The sequence below is a fragment of the Oncorhynchus gorbuscha genome, linkage group LG09 (genome assembly GCF_021184085.1).
Source record: "Oncorhynchus gorbuscha isolate QuinsamMale2020 ecotype Even-year linkage group LG09, OgorEven_v1.0, whole genome shotgun sequence".
Classification (NCBI taxonomy): Eukaryota; Metazoa; Chordata; class Actinopteri; order Salmoniformes; family Salmonidae; genus Oncorhynchus; species Oncorhynchus gorbuscha.
In genome coordinates, this window is record NC_060181.1 from 53,687,795 (window position 1) to 53,703,541 (window position 15,747).

At 40.8% G+C, this 15,747-nt stretch overlaps 1 protein-coding gene across 4 annotated transcripts in view; it reads left to right on the forward strand.

The window, feature by feature from the left end:
* LOC124043763 (nck-associated protein 5-like) overlaps positions 1 to 14,490 on the forward strand; it is a 135,335-nt gene extending 120,845 nt beyond the window's left edge. For 2 of the 4 annotated variants that reach the window (XM_046362697.1, XM_046362696.1), the window contains one exon: positions 178 to 893. In XM_046362697.1, the coding sequence (XP_046218653.1) occupies positions 178 to 650 (473 nt within the window). In that variant the 3' untranslated portion in view covers positions 651 to 893. Of the gene's footprint in view, positions 1 to 177; positions 894 to 3,932; positions 3,992 to 11,519 lie in introns of those variants that run through there. The other 2 variants (XM_046362699.1, XM_046362698.1) reach the window with 2 other exon arrangements.
* The last annotated feature ends 1,257 nt before the right edge of the window (positions 14,491 to 15,747 follow it).

Here is a 15,747-nt window from a genome sequence, read left to right on the forward strand (position 1 = left end):
GTAGTTATCATTATTCAGAGGGCACAAATGACACAAGACAATGATTTTTGCGGTGTGATTGGATGATACCTACTTAATTAATTATATGAAAACATGTAATTCTGTTTAGATTGTTCCATTTGTTGTGTGTAACTCCTGCATCTCCAAGCCCCATCATGTTTTTTCCTTGTACCTCAGGCTCCGGCTGCAAGATGCGAACGTTGGACAGCGGCATTGGAACATTCCCCCTCCTTGATTCCTCCTCCTTGTTCTCCTCCATCCTCCACCTCCTTCCCATGTCCACATCGGCCCAAAACTCCCTCAGTCCTCCCAGTGCTCCCAGTTCCTCTAGTGAGGAGGTGTCACCCTCCCCATTACCCCGGTGGAGAGTACCATCTGGCTCAAAAGACCATCTCTGCAGCCAACCAGGCCTGGACAACTCCTCGTTATCCGACACCACTGTGACCCTTGTCCAATCAGTGCCTTATCCCACTTTGGCCTTCCTTCAGCCTGTCCAATCCCTGTCTGAGCCCCTTGTGACCTGTGCCAGTGTGTGTGATACCCAGAGCAAGCTGCCCAGACTAGCTTCAGGTAAAGTCAAAAGACCACTTGTCCAGAGATACATCTGTCTGGTCATCGGGAACTCAGTCGCGGTCTCAACTTACTGTTGAGATTTAAGGAGAAAAAACATCACACCAATTGATGGTCTGCAATTTGTTTGCTGTTCGTTCGCTTGTTGAATCTGCTGGTGGGAGACTGACAGCCGTAATTTATCCCCGTTGTTTTACATTTCCAATCGGTTTACACTCGCTTACCGCCCCAATAGGTCCACAGACAACGCAATCGCAACCACACGGCCCTAACCCATCTGGACAAGAGGAATACCTATGTGAGAATGCTGTTCATCGACTACAGCTCAGCATTTAACACCATAGTACCCTCAAAACTCGTTATCAAGCGCAAGACCCTGGGTCTCGACCCCGCCCTGTGCAACTGGGTACTAGACTTCCTGGCGGGCCGCCCCCCAGGTGGTGAGGGAAGGTAACAACATCTCCACCCCGCTGATCCTCAACACTGGGGTGCCACAAGGGTGCGTTCTGAGCCCTCTCCTGTACTCCCTGTTCACCCACGACTGCGTGGTCATCCGCGCCTCCCACTCAATCATCAAGTTTGCAGACGACACTACAGTGGTAGGCTTGATAAGCAACAACGACGAGGCGGCCTACAGGGAGAAGGTGAGGGCCCTCGGAGGGTGGTGTCAGGAAAATAACCTCACACTCGACGTCAACAAAACAAAGTAGATGATTGTGGACTTCAGGAAACAGCAGAGGGAGAACCCCCCTATCCACATCGATGGGACAGTGGTGGAGAGGGTAGAAAGTTAAGTTCCTCGGCGTACACATCACAGACAAACTGAATTGGTCCACCCACACAGACAGCATGGTGAAGAAGGCGCAGCAGCGCGTCTTCAACTGCAGGAGGCTGAAGAATTTTGGCTTGTCACCAAAAGCAAACCTTTACAAATGCACAATAAAGAGCATCCTGTCAGGCTGTATCACCGCCTGGTATGGCAACTGCTCTGCCTAGAACCGTAAGGCTCTGCAGAGGGTAGTGAGGTCTGCACAACGCATCACCGCTGGCCAACTACCTGCCCTCCAGGACACCTACACCACCCGATGTCACAGGAAGGCCATAAAGGTCATCAAGGACAACAACCACCCAAGCCACTGCCTGTTCACCCCGCTATCATCCAGAAGGCGAGGTCAGTACAGGTGCATCAAAGCAGGGACCGAGAGACTGAAAAACAGCTTCTATCTCAATGCCATCAGACTGTTAAACAGCCACCACTAACATTGAGTGGCTGCTGCCATACATGTGACAAATGTATCACTAGCCACTTTAAACAATGCCACTTAATATAATGTCTACATACCCTACATTACTCATCTCAAATGTATATACTGTACTCTATACCACCCACTGAATCTTGCCATCTTTATGTAATACATGTATCACTAGCCACTTTAAACAATGCCACTTAATATAATGTTTACATACCCTACATTATCATCTCATATGTATATACTGTACTCGACACCCTCTGCATCTTGCCTATGCCGTTCTGCACCATCACTCATTCATATATCTTTATGTACATATTCTTCATCCCTTTACACTTGTGTGTATAAGGTAGCTGTTGTGAAATTGTTAGGTTAGATTACTCGTTGGTTATTACGGCATTGTCGGAACTAGAAGCACAAGCATTTCGCTACACTCACATTAACATCTACTAACCATGTGTATGTGACAAATAACATTTCATTTGATTTGAGACACAGTGTGGTTAGGCCTATAGCCTATGCTTTTTTAATAAAACCAAATTATTATTTATAATGACAGCCGAGGAACAGTGGGTTAACTGCCTTGTTCAGTGGCAGAACGGTAGATGTTTACCTTGTCAGCTCGGGGATTCAATCTAGCATCCTTTCGGTTACTGGCCCAATGCTTTAACCACTCGGATACCTGCCGCCCTAAAATTATGAGATTATTAGGAGAATATTATGGACAAAAGAGAGAGATTATTTGTATTTGTCCAAAGGCAGCCAAACATTGATGATCTTGTCACCAGAATCAGACACTCAATGTTTACAGGAAAGAAGCATTAAGATCACTGTGCAATTTCACCACAATGTGAAGTTAATTTAATCTGTAGCCGAATAAACTGCATGATTTCCCAAGTCTCCAAGTTTACTTCAATTTGATGGTTATTATAACAATATTTGGGCATAAAAGTGTTTCCACCAACATTTCTCACTTATCAGACCTGTTTTTTATCTGATATGTACTTAACTCTGATAAAAACGGTTGGATGGAAACCTGGTATAGTGATGCACAGAGAGTTAATTGTTTGTTTGGCACAATTTCTGAGATGGGGTGTAGTGTCAAGAGAAAAAGAGAAAAAATGGCCAGTGTTAAGTGATGCCCAGATAATGCCATAAGGATGGGACTTCTGTTAATTACTGAACACCAGATTCAGTGAAAAAGGCTCTATGCTCTGGATGTTTTCTATTACAACTGTAATGTTCTCCTGGTACTGTTTGCAAAGCAATAGAACAATCCCTTAATTGCTTATTTTCTGGATGAGGTTCACTTTGTATGGGATGACACTCAGTATCATGGAAACTACATACACTCAGTATCAAGTATCATGCAGTATCATGGAAACAACATCATTTTTGAAGGCAATAAGTACGGGAAAAACATGTTGTGATCTAACAACTGGAGAGGAGGTGCTGCCAAAAAATTAGGAACTACTGGGAATGGATGTAATATTATTGTATGTTTAATAAAATGTGACTTTTTATACATGGAGAGAATGTTGCCCCCTACACATCCGTCTGCATTGCAGATATTGTTACCCTGAGGGTGTAAGAGCAAATCAACTTGACACTGCTGTTATATTGCTGTCATAGAATACTTAGAATGTAATGACCAGGGCCTCCCTAGTGGCACAGTGGTCTAAAGCACTGCATCGCCACTACAGACCTGGGTTGGATCTCAGGCTGTGTCACAACTGGCAGTGACCGTGAGTCCCATAGGGCGGCGCACAATTGGCCCAGCCTTATCTGGGTTAGGGGAGGGTTTGGCCGGGGGAGCTTTTCTTGGCTCATCGTGCTCTAGCGACTTCTTGTGGTGCCTGCAGGCTGATCCTGGTTGTCAGTTGAACGGTGTTTCCTCCGCCACATTGGTGCAGCTGGCTTCCAGGTTAAGTGGGCGGGTGTTATGTTTGGCGCGTCATGTTTCGGAGGACACATGACTCGATTTTTGCCTCTCCTGAGCCCGTTGGGGAGTTGTAGCGATGGGACAAGATTTAAAAAGGGGGTAAAATACTACAAAATGTATGTATTGACCATACAACTTGAACAAAACCTTGCTCTCTCTTCTTTTTTCAGCAGTTAGAATGACATGATCATGAAGACTGACAAGGACAACTGCTAAGAAACCATCAGCAGTGAGTTGTTTTTGAAAACATTCTTATTTGTTTTTATTGGTAGGTGGAATGGAAATAATGATATTGAGCCATTTCAAATCAAAGACCAGCCCTGCCAACATAGAGAGCAGTAAAAATCCAGTTTGCTGTTAGAACAGTTAGTTGTTTTATATCCAATGAATTGATTATAGCAATCAAGGAATGCACACAAGTCATTTTCAGAATAGAATACATTTTCTAAAATCATCGGTAGTTGATCAACCATCGGCCTGCACTTACAGGAGTAAATATGAAAGAAGACTGGTTCTGTGGAACTAGTAAAAATATACAATTACACAGCAAATGTACAAATATTTATTTCATTTAAATTTGATTTATTTCACCTTTATTTAACCAGGTAGGCCAGTTGAGAACAAGTTCTCATTTACAACTGCGACCTGGCCAAGATAAAGCATTGCAGTGCAACAAAAACAACAACACAGTTATACATAAACAAACGTACAGTCAATAACACAAAATAAATTACAAATAGAAAGATATATGTACAGTGTGTGCAAATGTAGGGAGGTAGGCAATAAATAGGTCATAGAGGCGAAAATCATTACAATGTAGCATTAATACTGGAGTGATATATGTGCAGATGATGATGTGCAAGTAGAAATACTGGGGTGCAAAGAGCAATATGGGGATGAGGTAGACAGGTGTGCAATTTACAGAGTGGCTGTGTACAGGTACAGTGATCGGTAAGCTGCTCTGACAGCTGATGCTTAAAGATAGAGAGGGAGATATAAGACTTCAGCTTCAAAGATTTTTGCAATTCGTTCCAGTCATTGGCAGCAATGAGAGCATAGAGATCGCAGTGGTAGGTAGTATATGGGCCTTGTTATGCAGGTGAATGAGGACCCAAAAGCGACTTGGTGAAAACAGAGTCTTTATTCCAATAAAAGGCAAAAGCAATACTCCTGGACAATAAAAGACGAAAACAAAACATGAAAAAACTTAAATCCACTCGTAGTGACGAGGACAGACTGGAGACTCGACCATTGACTGCAGGTTGCCTCGGGAAGGCACCGACCGTAGCAGACTTAGACACCTGCTCACACGCAGCATCTGAAGGAGACAAGACACGACAGGGCGAGACAATGACACAGCACAGCGAACATCATATAAGGATCCGACAAGGACAGAAGCGGAAAACAAGGGGAGAAATAGGGACTCTAATCAGAGGACAAAATAGGGGACAGGTGTGAAAAGACTAAATGAGTGAGTAGGAGAATGAGGAACAGCTGGGAGCAGGAACGGAACGATAGAGAGAGGAGAGAGAGGGAGGGGGAGAGAGAGGGATAGAAAAAGGGAACGAACCTAATAAGACCAGCAGGGGGAAACGAACAGAAGGGAAAGCATAATGACAAGACAATATAAGACAAAACATGACAGGCCTTTGGTGATAAAGTCAAGGATCGTAGGATAGTCGGTTTTATGTGGGTATGTTTGGCGGCATGAGTGAAGGAGGCTTTGTTGCGAAATAGGAAGCCGATTCTGGATTTAATTTTGGATTGGAGATACTTAATGTGAGTCTGGAAGGAGAGTTTAGTCTAGCCCGACACCTAGGTATTTGCAGTTGTCCACATATTCTAGGTCAGAACCATCAAGATTCGTTATGTTAGTCGGGCGGGAGGGTGCGGGCAGCAATCGGTTGAAGAGCATACACTTAGTTTTACTAGCATTTAAAAGCAGTTGGGAGGCCACGGAAGGAGTGTTGTATGGCATTGAAGCTCGTCTGGAGGTTTGTTAGCACAGTGTCCAAGAAGGACCAGTTGTATACAGAATGGTGTCGTCTGCGTAGAGGTGGATCAGAGAATCACCAGCAGCAAGAGCGCATCATTGATATATACAGAGAAAATAGTTGGCCAGAGAATTGAGCCCTGTAGCACCCCCATAGAGACTGCCAGAGGTCGGGACAACAGGTCGGTTTGACACACTGAACTCTATCTGAGAAGTAGTTGGTAAACCAGGCGAGGCAGTCATTTGAGAAGCCAAGGCTATTGAGTCTGTCGACAAAAAGCCTTGGCCAGGTCAATGAAGACGACTGCACAGTACTGTCTTTTATCAATGGCGGTTAATATCGTTTAGGACCTTGAGGGTGGCTGAGGTGCACCCATGACCAGTTCGAAAACCAGATTGCAAAGTGGAGAAGGTACGATTCAATGGTTGGTGATCAGTTTATTAACTTGGTTTTCAAAGATTTTAGGAAGGCAGGGCAGGATGTATATAGGTCTATAACAGATTGGGTCTAAGGTGTCTCCCCTTTGAAGAGGAAGATGACCGCAGCAGCTTTCCAATCTTTGGGGAACTCAGACGATATGAAAGAAAGGTTGAATAGGTTAGTTATAGGGGTTGCAACATTTTAGAAAGAGACGGTCCAGATTGTCTAGCGCAGCTGACTTGTAGGGATCCAGATTTTGCAGCTCTTTCAGAACATCGGCTGTCTGGATTTGGGTGAAGGAGAAGTGGGGTGGGGGGAGGGAGTTGCTGCAGGGGGTGCTGAGGTTTTGGCCAGGGTAGGGGTAGCCGGGTGGAAAGCATGGCCAGCCGTGGAAAATGCTTATTTGAAATGATCAATTATCGTATATTTATCAGTGTTTACAGTGTTTCCTATCCTCTGTGCAGTGGGCAGCTGGGAGGAGGTGCTCTTATTCTCCATGGACTTTAGTGTCCTAAAACTTTTGGGAATTAGTGCTACAGGAAGCAAATTTCTGTTTAAAAAATCTAGCCTTTTCTTTGCTACCTGACTGAGTATATTGGTTCCTGACTTCCCTGAAGAGTTGCATATCGCGGGGGCTATTCGATGCTAATGAAGAATGCCACAGGATGTTTTTGTGCTGGTCAAGGACAGGTAAGTCTGGGGTGAACCAAGGGCTATATCTGTTCTTAGTTCCACCGTTTTTGAATGGGGCATGCTTATTTAAGATGGAGAGGAAAGCACTTTTGAAGAGCAATCAGGCATCCTCTACTGACGGGATGAGGTCAATATCCTTCCAGGATACCAGGGCCAGGTCGGTTAGAAAGGCCTGTTCGCTGAAGTGTTTTAGGGAGCGTTTGACAGTGATGAGGTGTAACCGTTTGACCGCGGATCATTTATGCACGCAGGCAATGAGGCAGTGATCGCTGAGATCCTGGTTGAAGACAGCGGAGGTGTATTTAGAGAGCAAGTTGGTCAGGATGATATCTAAGGGGGTGCCCATGGTTACTTATTTTGGGTTTTACCTGGTTGATTCCTTGATTATTTGTAGCTTGGCATGTAGCTTAGATTGTAGGACGGCCGGGGTGTTAAGCAAGTCCCAGTTTAGGGTACTTAACAGTATGAACTCTGAAGATACATGGGGGGCGATGAATTCACATATGGTGTCCAGGGCACAGCTGGGGGCTGAAGGGGGTCTATAACAAGCTGCAACGGTGAGAGACTTGTTTCTGGAATTTTATAAAATAACTTTATAAAAGAATAAGCTCAAATTGTTTGGGCACAGACCTGGATAGTATGACAGAACTATGCAGGCTATCTCTGCAGTAGATTGCAACTCTGCGCGCTTTGTTTTATCTTGTCGGAAAATGTTATAGTTAGGGATGGAAATTTCAGGATTTCCTAAGCCAGGATTCAGACATGGCTAGGACATCCGGGTTGGCAGAGTGTGCTAAAGAAGTGAATAGTGAATAAAACACTGGGAGGAGGCTTCTAATGATAACATGCATGAAACCAATGCTTTTACAGTTACATGTAGGATAATGTGCTCTGAAGCCATTAGCAAGCCATGAATAAAAGGCCTGCTGAAGTGTGTGAGTCATGGTTGATAATGGAAGTGTATTCCTACGGCTATCCCCCTTACTATCACGATGAGCATCCATTTTGACTGTAACATTCTAACAGTCTAATAAATGCATTTCATATATGCCATTGGAAACATAATAATTTGGTTGTGTTTATGAATATCCCAGTCTTGGGTAACATTAGAATACAGAAACAAAAACTATTTCAATGAACACAATATAATTTCCATTGGTTTATGTTACTGTAGACTATCAGCTGCCACATGCTCATGTTATTCTTGGAAAATGTGATATCTTGAAAAGAGCTAATCTCTTCCATTTGGAGAGTTATTTGGCAAAGGTAAGGGTTTCTGATACTATATCGAAATCCTCCATGTAGGGTTGCAAAGCTACCGGTAATTTACCAACGTTACCAGAATCTCGAACCCAGAGTCTCTGGTGGCACAGCTGCCGCTGCAGTACAGCACCCTTAACCACTGCGCCACCCCGGAGGCCCCAGAAACTTTGTTAATATAGGTAATTAATTTAAACTTGAATAACTAAAACAACAAGTAATTCATATATAATGTTCCTTTTTTTTACATCTGTGTTCATATTGTCAATGAGTTTCTCGTGGTAGACCATATAGTAAAAGAGAAAATTGGTTTACATTAAGGATAATGTTTTACAGCTAGGTCATTAAATTGAATTGATTATTTCATATGTTAAAATTGCCATACAGTGGGCCAGAGATAATTACAGTCACTGGTCAAAATCTGAAGTACAGAAAAGGGCCACTAGATGTCTTGTGATAAATTACGTAAAATCATTGAACGTTACCAAAATTCTGGTAGTTTACTGGTAAACTTAGATAGTTTCCTGTATTTTACCCTTAACTGCATGTGACTCTATAGTAGGATTTGAAAATGTAACTTTTTGGCGTTCCACTGAAAAAAATGACATCCTCTTAAAACTGCTTATAACACCAATTCTGTTTGTGATATCAAAATTCTAACATACTGTAAGTGTGTTAAATAGACCTACACTACTAAGGAAAAGTCAAGGACAGAGGGGGCCATGACTTAAAAAATGGCACAGATATTTCCATCTTAAATCCCCATGCAGTCAAAATGACTGCCTCTGCGCTTCTATTGTTAAAGAGTGCATCCTGTCAATGTTTTTGGTGTTGGTGGATATCAAATAAGATGGAATTCATTCTCAAGGAAGTTCTGCATTAAATATCTCAATGCATTAAATCTGTCATGAAATAGGTGCGATTTTTTAGTATAGTATTTTATTAGGATCCCCATTAGCTGTTTCTGTCATGTTTTGTCTTAGATTGTCTTGTCATTTTGGCTTTTCCCTCTGTTCATTTTCCCCCTGCTGGTCTTTTTAGGTTCGTTCCCCTTTTTCTCTCTCCCTTCCTCTCTCTCTTCTCTCTATCGTTCCGTTCCTGCTCCCAGCTGTTCCTATTCCCCTAATCAATCATTTAGTCTTCCCACACCTGTTCCCTATTCTTTTCCCTGATTAGAGTCCCTATTTCTCTCCTTGTTTTCCGTTCCTGCCCTGTCGGATCCTTGTCTATTGTTCACCGTGCTGTGTCTGTGTATCGCCCTGTCGTGTCGTGTTTCCCTCAGATGCTGCGTGGAGAGCAGGTGTCTGAGTCTGCTAGGTTCAAGTGCCTTCCCGAGGCAACCTGCAGTTCTTGATCGAGTCTCCAGTCTGTTCTCGTCATTACGAGTGGAATTATGTCTTATGTTTGTAGAATTACTTTACTGGATTAAAGACTCTGTTTTCGCCAAGTCGCTTTTGGGTCCTCATTCACCTGCATGACAGTTTCTAAAGCAGCAGCAGCTACTCTTCCTCAGGTCAATTTTGAGAATAGCAACTATAAAACTAATAAAAACAAGTGGGTCACTATCAATTCACTTCCAAAAGTATTATATTGTTTCCTGGTTGCACTCGACCACGATAAAGCTCTTGATTATTTATCTTCAATTCCCTTGACAAATTGGAGTATGATGAGTCATTTAACAGTGTCCTGTGGATGCCACACTTATAGTCAAAGACTGGGGCCACCCTGATTTCTCTGTCAGGTTCATGAGAGTATTGATTAAACCCATTACTATACCACCCCACAGGTCTAAGCTATTTGTCAAGTGCGTCCTCTAACTCTCCACCTTCACTGGATGTTCCCAGGAGGAATGATAACAGACAGGAGGACAGAATGACCATAAATATAGTCTAGTGTATTCCTGTGTGTCACTGTAAAAGTAAGTAAGTAATGTAGACTGACTGGAACATCAACACATATATTGATGAAGGTACAAATATATTGATGACAGTACTTTTATCTATTTTAGGTAACTTAATTGAACTACCAATCAAAATAATGTTCTAAGTGTAAAGCACTTTGACCATTTGGAAAAGAATGTTAGACGTTATAGTGATTCGTATTTCATCATTGAAATTTGAGACTGCGCTTGACTGTAAGGAGCCGTACAGCAGGTCAAAGTCAAGACCTGACTGATAGATTGCACTGTCGTATACACTGTTATACACTATCCCAGAACTGCACCTGTGTACTGCTTTCTGCTACATGTCCTGTTATTTCACAAGCATCAGAAGAGGCTGTAGTTTGCTGTAAGGTTAGGAATTCGGCAATAGCCCGAGGTCCGATACATCTTACTTTCTCACCACGTTTGTCTGTCAGAACTTTTTTAGTTGTGTGCAGGAAAGTGAAGTTTACGTGAAGTGTGACTTCTGCCTTCTGCATCGCTTTTTCTGTATATGTTACATTGTCCTGAGAGGAATCCAGGAAGTATGTGACATGTTTTTCAGATTTTTTTAATCACTCCTGGCAGTAGCCTTAAATATGTCTTTGCAATGTGCTGGTCCCAAGGTCAAAGTAAAATATTAACAGTAAGGTTAGCATTTGTTGTGTGTATTAGCTAAGAGCATAACGATTCACAGTATTAATAATAATGTATGATTGGTGAACCTTACCTGACCATGAACCAATCATGGTCAGGTAAGGGCCCCATGCACAGCTGTAATCATTTAATTCAGTCCTCTAGGTCCCCACTTTGACCCAATGATTGACATGATGACATTATTGGTATATCTTTAAAGCCAGAGGTTAAACCTGATCGATATGTGTTCCAACAAAAATCTCCCCTGAAACCGACTAAATTGCCATGGAAAGAGACATCAAATGTAATTGGTAGTTCATAAAGGGGTGATTTAGAATACATTAGCATCTCTCACCTCCCCCTAGTTGTTCTTGTTTAATGTTGTAATGTACTTAATTAACGTTTAAAAGTCTTTGTCATTTGAATAACAACCTTGGGGCTAGGTTCCATCGTCAAATATGCAGCCTTCAGTGAAACATCACTATGAGCAAGAATGACTGAAGTTTATGACTTTGACCCTATGTTGCATTCCAACACCTTGGCAGTTGCAGAGCGACAGGTGTCTCGAACATTTTGCTGAGCTCATAATCGTCCAATTGCAAATGATTCATGCCATTGCAATGAAACTCCTTGATTGTCCATATGGCTGAAACGCTAAGATTTGAGGTACTTTTGTATTATTAGTAGGAAGGTTGAAGTTTAACTTTCATCCCAACAGCAGTGGGTGGAGATGTTGCTGTTTTTCATAATGAAACAATTGCATTTTTTTGTGTGACACAGATGTTGATTTTTCCCCATGTATCATCTAATCCTGTTTTCCTCTTCCATTTCAGAATAAATTCTGGAACAAAATGAGCAGCATCGAGGGGAGAGAGATAGAGAGAGAGAGGGGAATCAGCAGGCATGTAACCTACAGGGAGATTCATTATTACAATGGCTCATGGTCAAACAGAAGCACTATACCTACCTTTAGGAATAGAACTGCCCGTGAAAACATGTTATGTCAACATATGAAAGTTGCCCATTTCCTTCTGATGAGTTTCTGTCCACAGGACCCGAAGTGTTAAAATCTGTAAACTATTGATTTACAGTCAATTATAATCATCCTTGGACTTGGTTTGCTGTACTTGACACACATTAGCCTCTTCAGTAGCTTTACCAGTTAGCTCACACGTAGGTACTGTGCTGTCATTTCTAATGGCTCCTTATCTTGTCAACTTAATTGTAGACGGATGGCGTGGGAAGAACGCCACAATGACCTTCTCTCATTCGGGAGTTTTATGAAATAGATAGTTTACTCAATTTACAAAATATTGATTTCCTTACCCTGTAAGCAGTCTTTGGACAGGGTAAGACAGAATTCATGCCTTGGTTTTACTTACAGGATAAAGTAAAGAATATGTAATTTAGTCATTTGGGTGAACTATCTCTTTAACAGTTAGCAAAACAATACAGACTGACTTGCTAGGTTCTGTGCTGGGCAATATGTGGTTGGGTTGTTTAGGAACAAAACCGATGCGTGCTCAACTTTGGGGCAAAGCAATTATAAACTCCAAAGGATTATTAAAAACGTGAAATATATTTAGTCTCCGAATGTTTATTGAAAACATACTTTTGCCCAATAAGCACTTGTTGTTTTCTCTCAAATAGATCATTAAAGATATTGGGTAGCTAGCTAGCTAGCGAATTTTTGCCTTATTAGCATAGACATACAGAAAGTTAAGCACCTCAAAACAAGACATGGTATCAAGAACAAGATACAACTAGCTGAAACAAACCATATACGATTCCCCACATGGCAGCTTTTTGTCAATGTTGCTAGCTATCTGACCATTCAGAATAATTACAACTCATGGTCTTCTGCCCCATCAATGCGCAGGCATCATTTTGACGTTGTCAGGCAACCTGTCTATATGTACTGTCAACTGACACACAAAATCAGTGTGCAACAAACATAACTTCAAGGACGTCTGACTGGCTAATACGCTATCAATCACAGAAGTACAGTAGAGGCAGGATCTCCACTCATAACTGTGTCGTTCCACCTCAAAAATCACAAGAAAGAAGATTGACATCCACCATCTCAGATTGTTCAGAACTCGGTTCTGTAGTTAGTGACAGATTCCATTAGCGTTCCTGAAACATTATTTTGTTGAAATATAATTTGATCTCTGAGAAATTCAGCTAATTGATTGCACACAATTGGGCATTTTAATTGACAGGATTCTGATAATATTCAATAAATACAGTACCCAACATCCGATATGGACCAAACATGGGATGACTCAACTGTATGTCACTACGTTGAATAGATTCACCCTAAAACCACATGAACAAGTATATTAAAAAGCATGTTAGCTTTGTATATAACAAGCACTTTTAATGACTTTTTACACATTACTGAACTCTTGTATGTACAGTATACCTATGAACTCAGTTATACATAAGCGCAACATTAATATTGCTATGCAGTCAGCTCAGGGAAATGCCATTACTCATTTAGGAAATACTTAATGGATGGCTATATGGAAGTTATAAGCAGGTTTCCAATTTAACCCCAACACATGATTTTTGTATAATGTAATGTATATTTACAGTGCCTTCAGAAAGTATTCACACCCTTTAACTTTTCACACATTTTTGTTGTTTATTTTTGAATTGATTTAATCTGGCAAGTCTGTTAAAAACAAATTCTTATTTACAATGATGGCCTACCTCAACCAAACCCTCCCCTAACCCAGGCAATGCTGGGCCAATTGTGCGCTGCCTTATGAGACTCCCAATCACGGACGCTTGCGATACAGCCCAGGATCGAACCCAGGTCTATAGTGACGCTTCTAGAACCCTGCGCCACTCAGGATCCATGTTTTACAGCCTGAGATTAAAATGGATTGAATATAGATTTTTTTGTCACTTGCCTACACACAATAACCCATCATTTCAAAGTAGAATTGTGTTTTTCAAAATTTTTACAAATTAATAAAAAATGTATAGCTGAAATATATTCAACCCCTTTGTTATGACAAGCCTAAATACGTTTTGTGGTACAAATTTGCTAAGCACATAATAAGTTGCATGGACTGATTGTGAATGACTGCCTCATCTTTGTACCCCACACATACAGTTATTTGTAAGGTCCCTGAGTCGATCAACAAAAATGATATTTACTCCACAATACTAACCTAAATGACAGAGTGAAAAGAAAGAAGCCTTTACAGAATACAAAATACTCCAAAACATGCAACCTGTTTGCAATAAGGCACTAAAGTAAAACTACAAATATTATAGCAAAAAAAAAACTTTGTCTTCAATACAACACATCACTGAGTACCAGTCTTCACATATTCAAGCATGGTGGCGTGTGTAGATGAGAGAAAACAATTTAATCCATCTTGAAATCAGGCTGTAAAACTACAAAATGTGCAATAATTTAAAGGGTATGAATATGTTCTGTATAGACTTTATATGTATAAAATAACTATGTGATGTATTGTGTTTAGGCAACTCACTTTTAAGCTCCAAATAAAATGCATATTGTGTACTCTACTGATCTTTTCATTGTTATGAATGCATCATGACATGTTTGGCTACTTCGGCTGCTATATGAAATGTTTTTCTTCCCTAACTCTTTTTAAAAATTGTTTCCCTACCTTGACTTTTATACATTGTGACGACCATTTACCCAGGGTGGTCTCTCTCCTCCTGGGTATACAGTAGTGCATAATCAGTCCTGGTAACCTGGGGTATTTTAGACACCACAACAGAGGAAGAATAAGGACATATCAAAAATATATTAGCACTGTTGTGACCTATTGTATTGCCCCCATATTCCCAACCAACCATAGTCCATTCTACGTCACCACTTATGACAAAATGTGTAAATGTAGTATGATAGAAAACAACGTTAGACTTTCTGAGAAGAAAGCCAAAAATTCCCTAAAACTATTGGGATACATATCAGGTCAATTTTCCATATGACTACGGAGATAGTCTCGATTGATACTCCCTATAAAGAGACATTAAAGAGGCAATCTGCATTTCAACAAAAACAAAGTTTCTGAGCTACTGTTTTGGTCAAATATCTGAGGTGTGGGGCTGGAGAAATGTAACAACTTTCAAATTCATAGACAGAGATATGTGTGCAAGGACTGAGCATATATGATATTCGAATTATTGTGTTAATCATGTTTTGAGGCTGTACAGTATTTGCTTACAATTAAACAATGGAGTAAAACAAGATTATATTTTGGTATGACACTCGATCTAAGCTAATTAGGAATTTCTAAGTTATAGTCTATACAATCACAGATTGCCCTTTTAACCTTATGTATGAAACATAAACTATTGTGTAACATTAATTGACGACTATGAAATATCTTTGCCAACAGATCAATTAAAGTATTACAATTTCAAAGAAAATAAGTAATTTGAACGGATGCCACAAATACTTATGAAATACCACTGCTTTCCTCTAATGCACACTTACAAATGTATATCACTCTTTATACTCATGACAACCCTTTAATTGTTGCAATATTGCATTTATTTTTAAGAAAATATGAACAACTGTTAATTGATGTTTTATGAGTATAGTAATATACATATGTACTAGCCATTTAAGCAATTCTAACGCGTCAAGGAAGTCTTCCGACATGGTACTGGTTGTGAGAGCATGACGTCTTTGTTTTGATATTGTTCATATTAATGGAGAGTCACTTCGAAAGACGACTGTATTTTTTTAGTATTCATGTCTTAAAACCCAGTATTTGTATGCTGTACATAAGTATGGTGATTACAATGTTCTTTACTATTCATCCTCAGCTGTCTGTTTTTCTCAGAACTCATTGCCAGTCATGTTCCTCTATGTGATCATTTGTCCGATGTTCTATCCAAAACCCATCGGGGTTAAATAAACTATTTCAGCACTTATGGTGTTGCTACCACCAGGGGACATTGTTATGTCATAAAAACCTGACTACGCCAACTGGTGGAGGTTTGGAGCACCAGGACGGTTAACTGCAAAACTGCAAAAAAAATAGAGTTCTAGTGACCAGTTGGGAA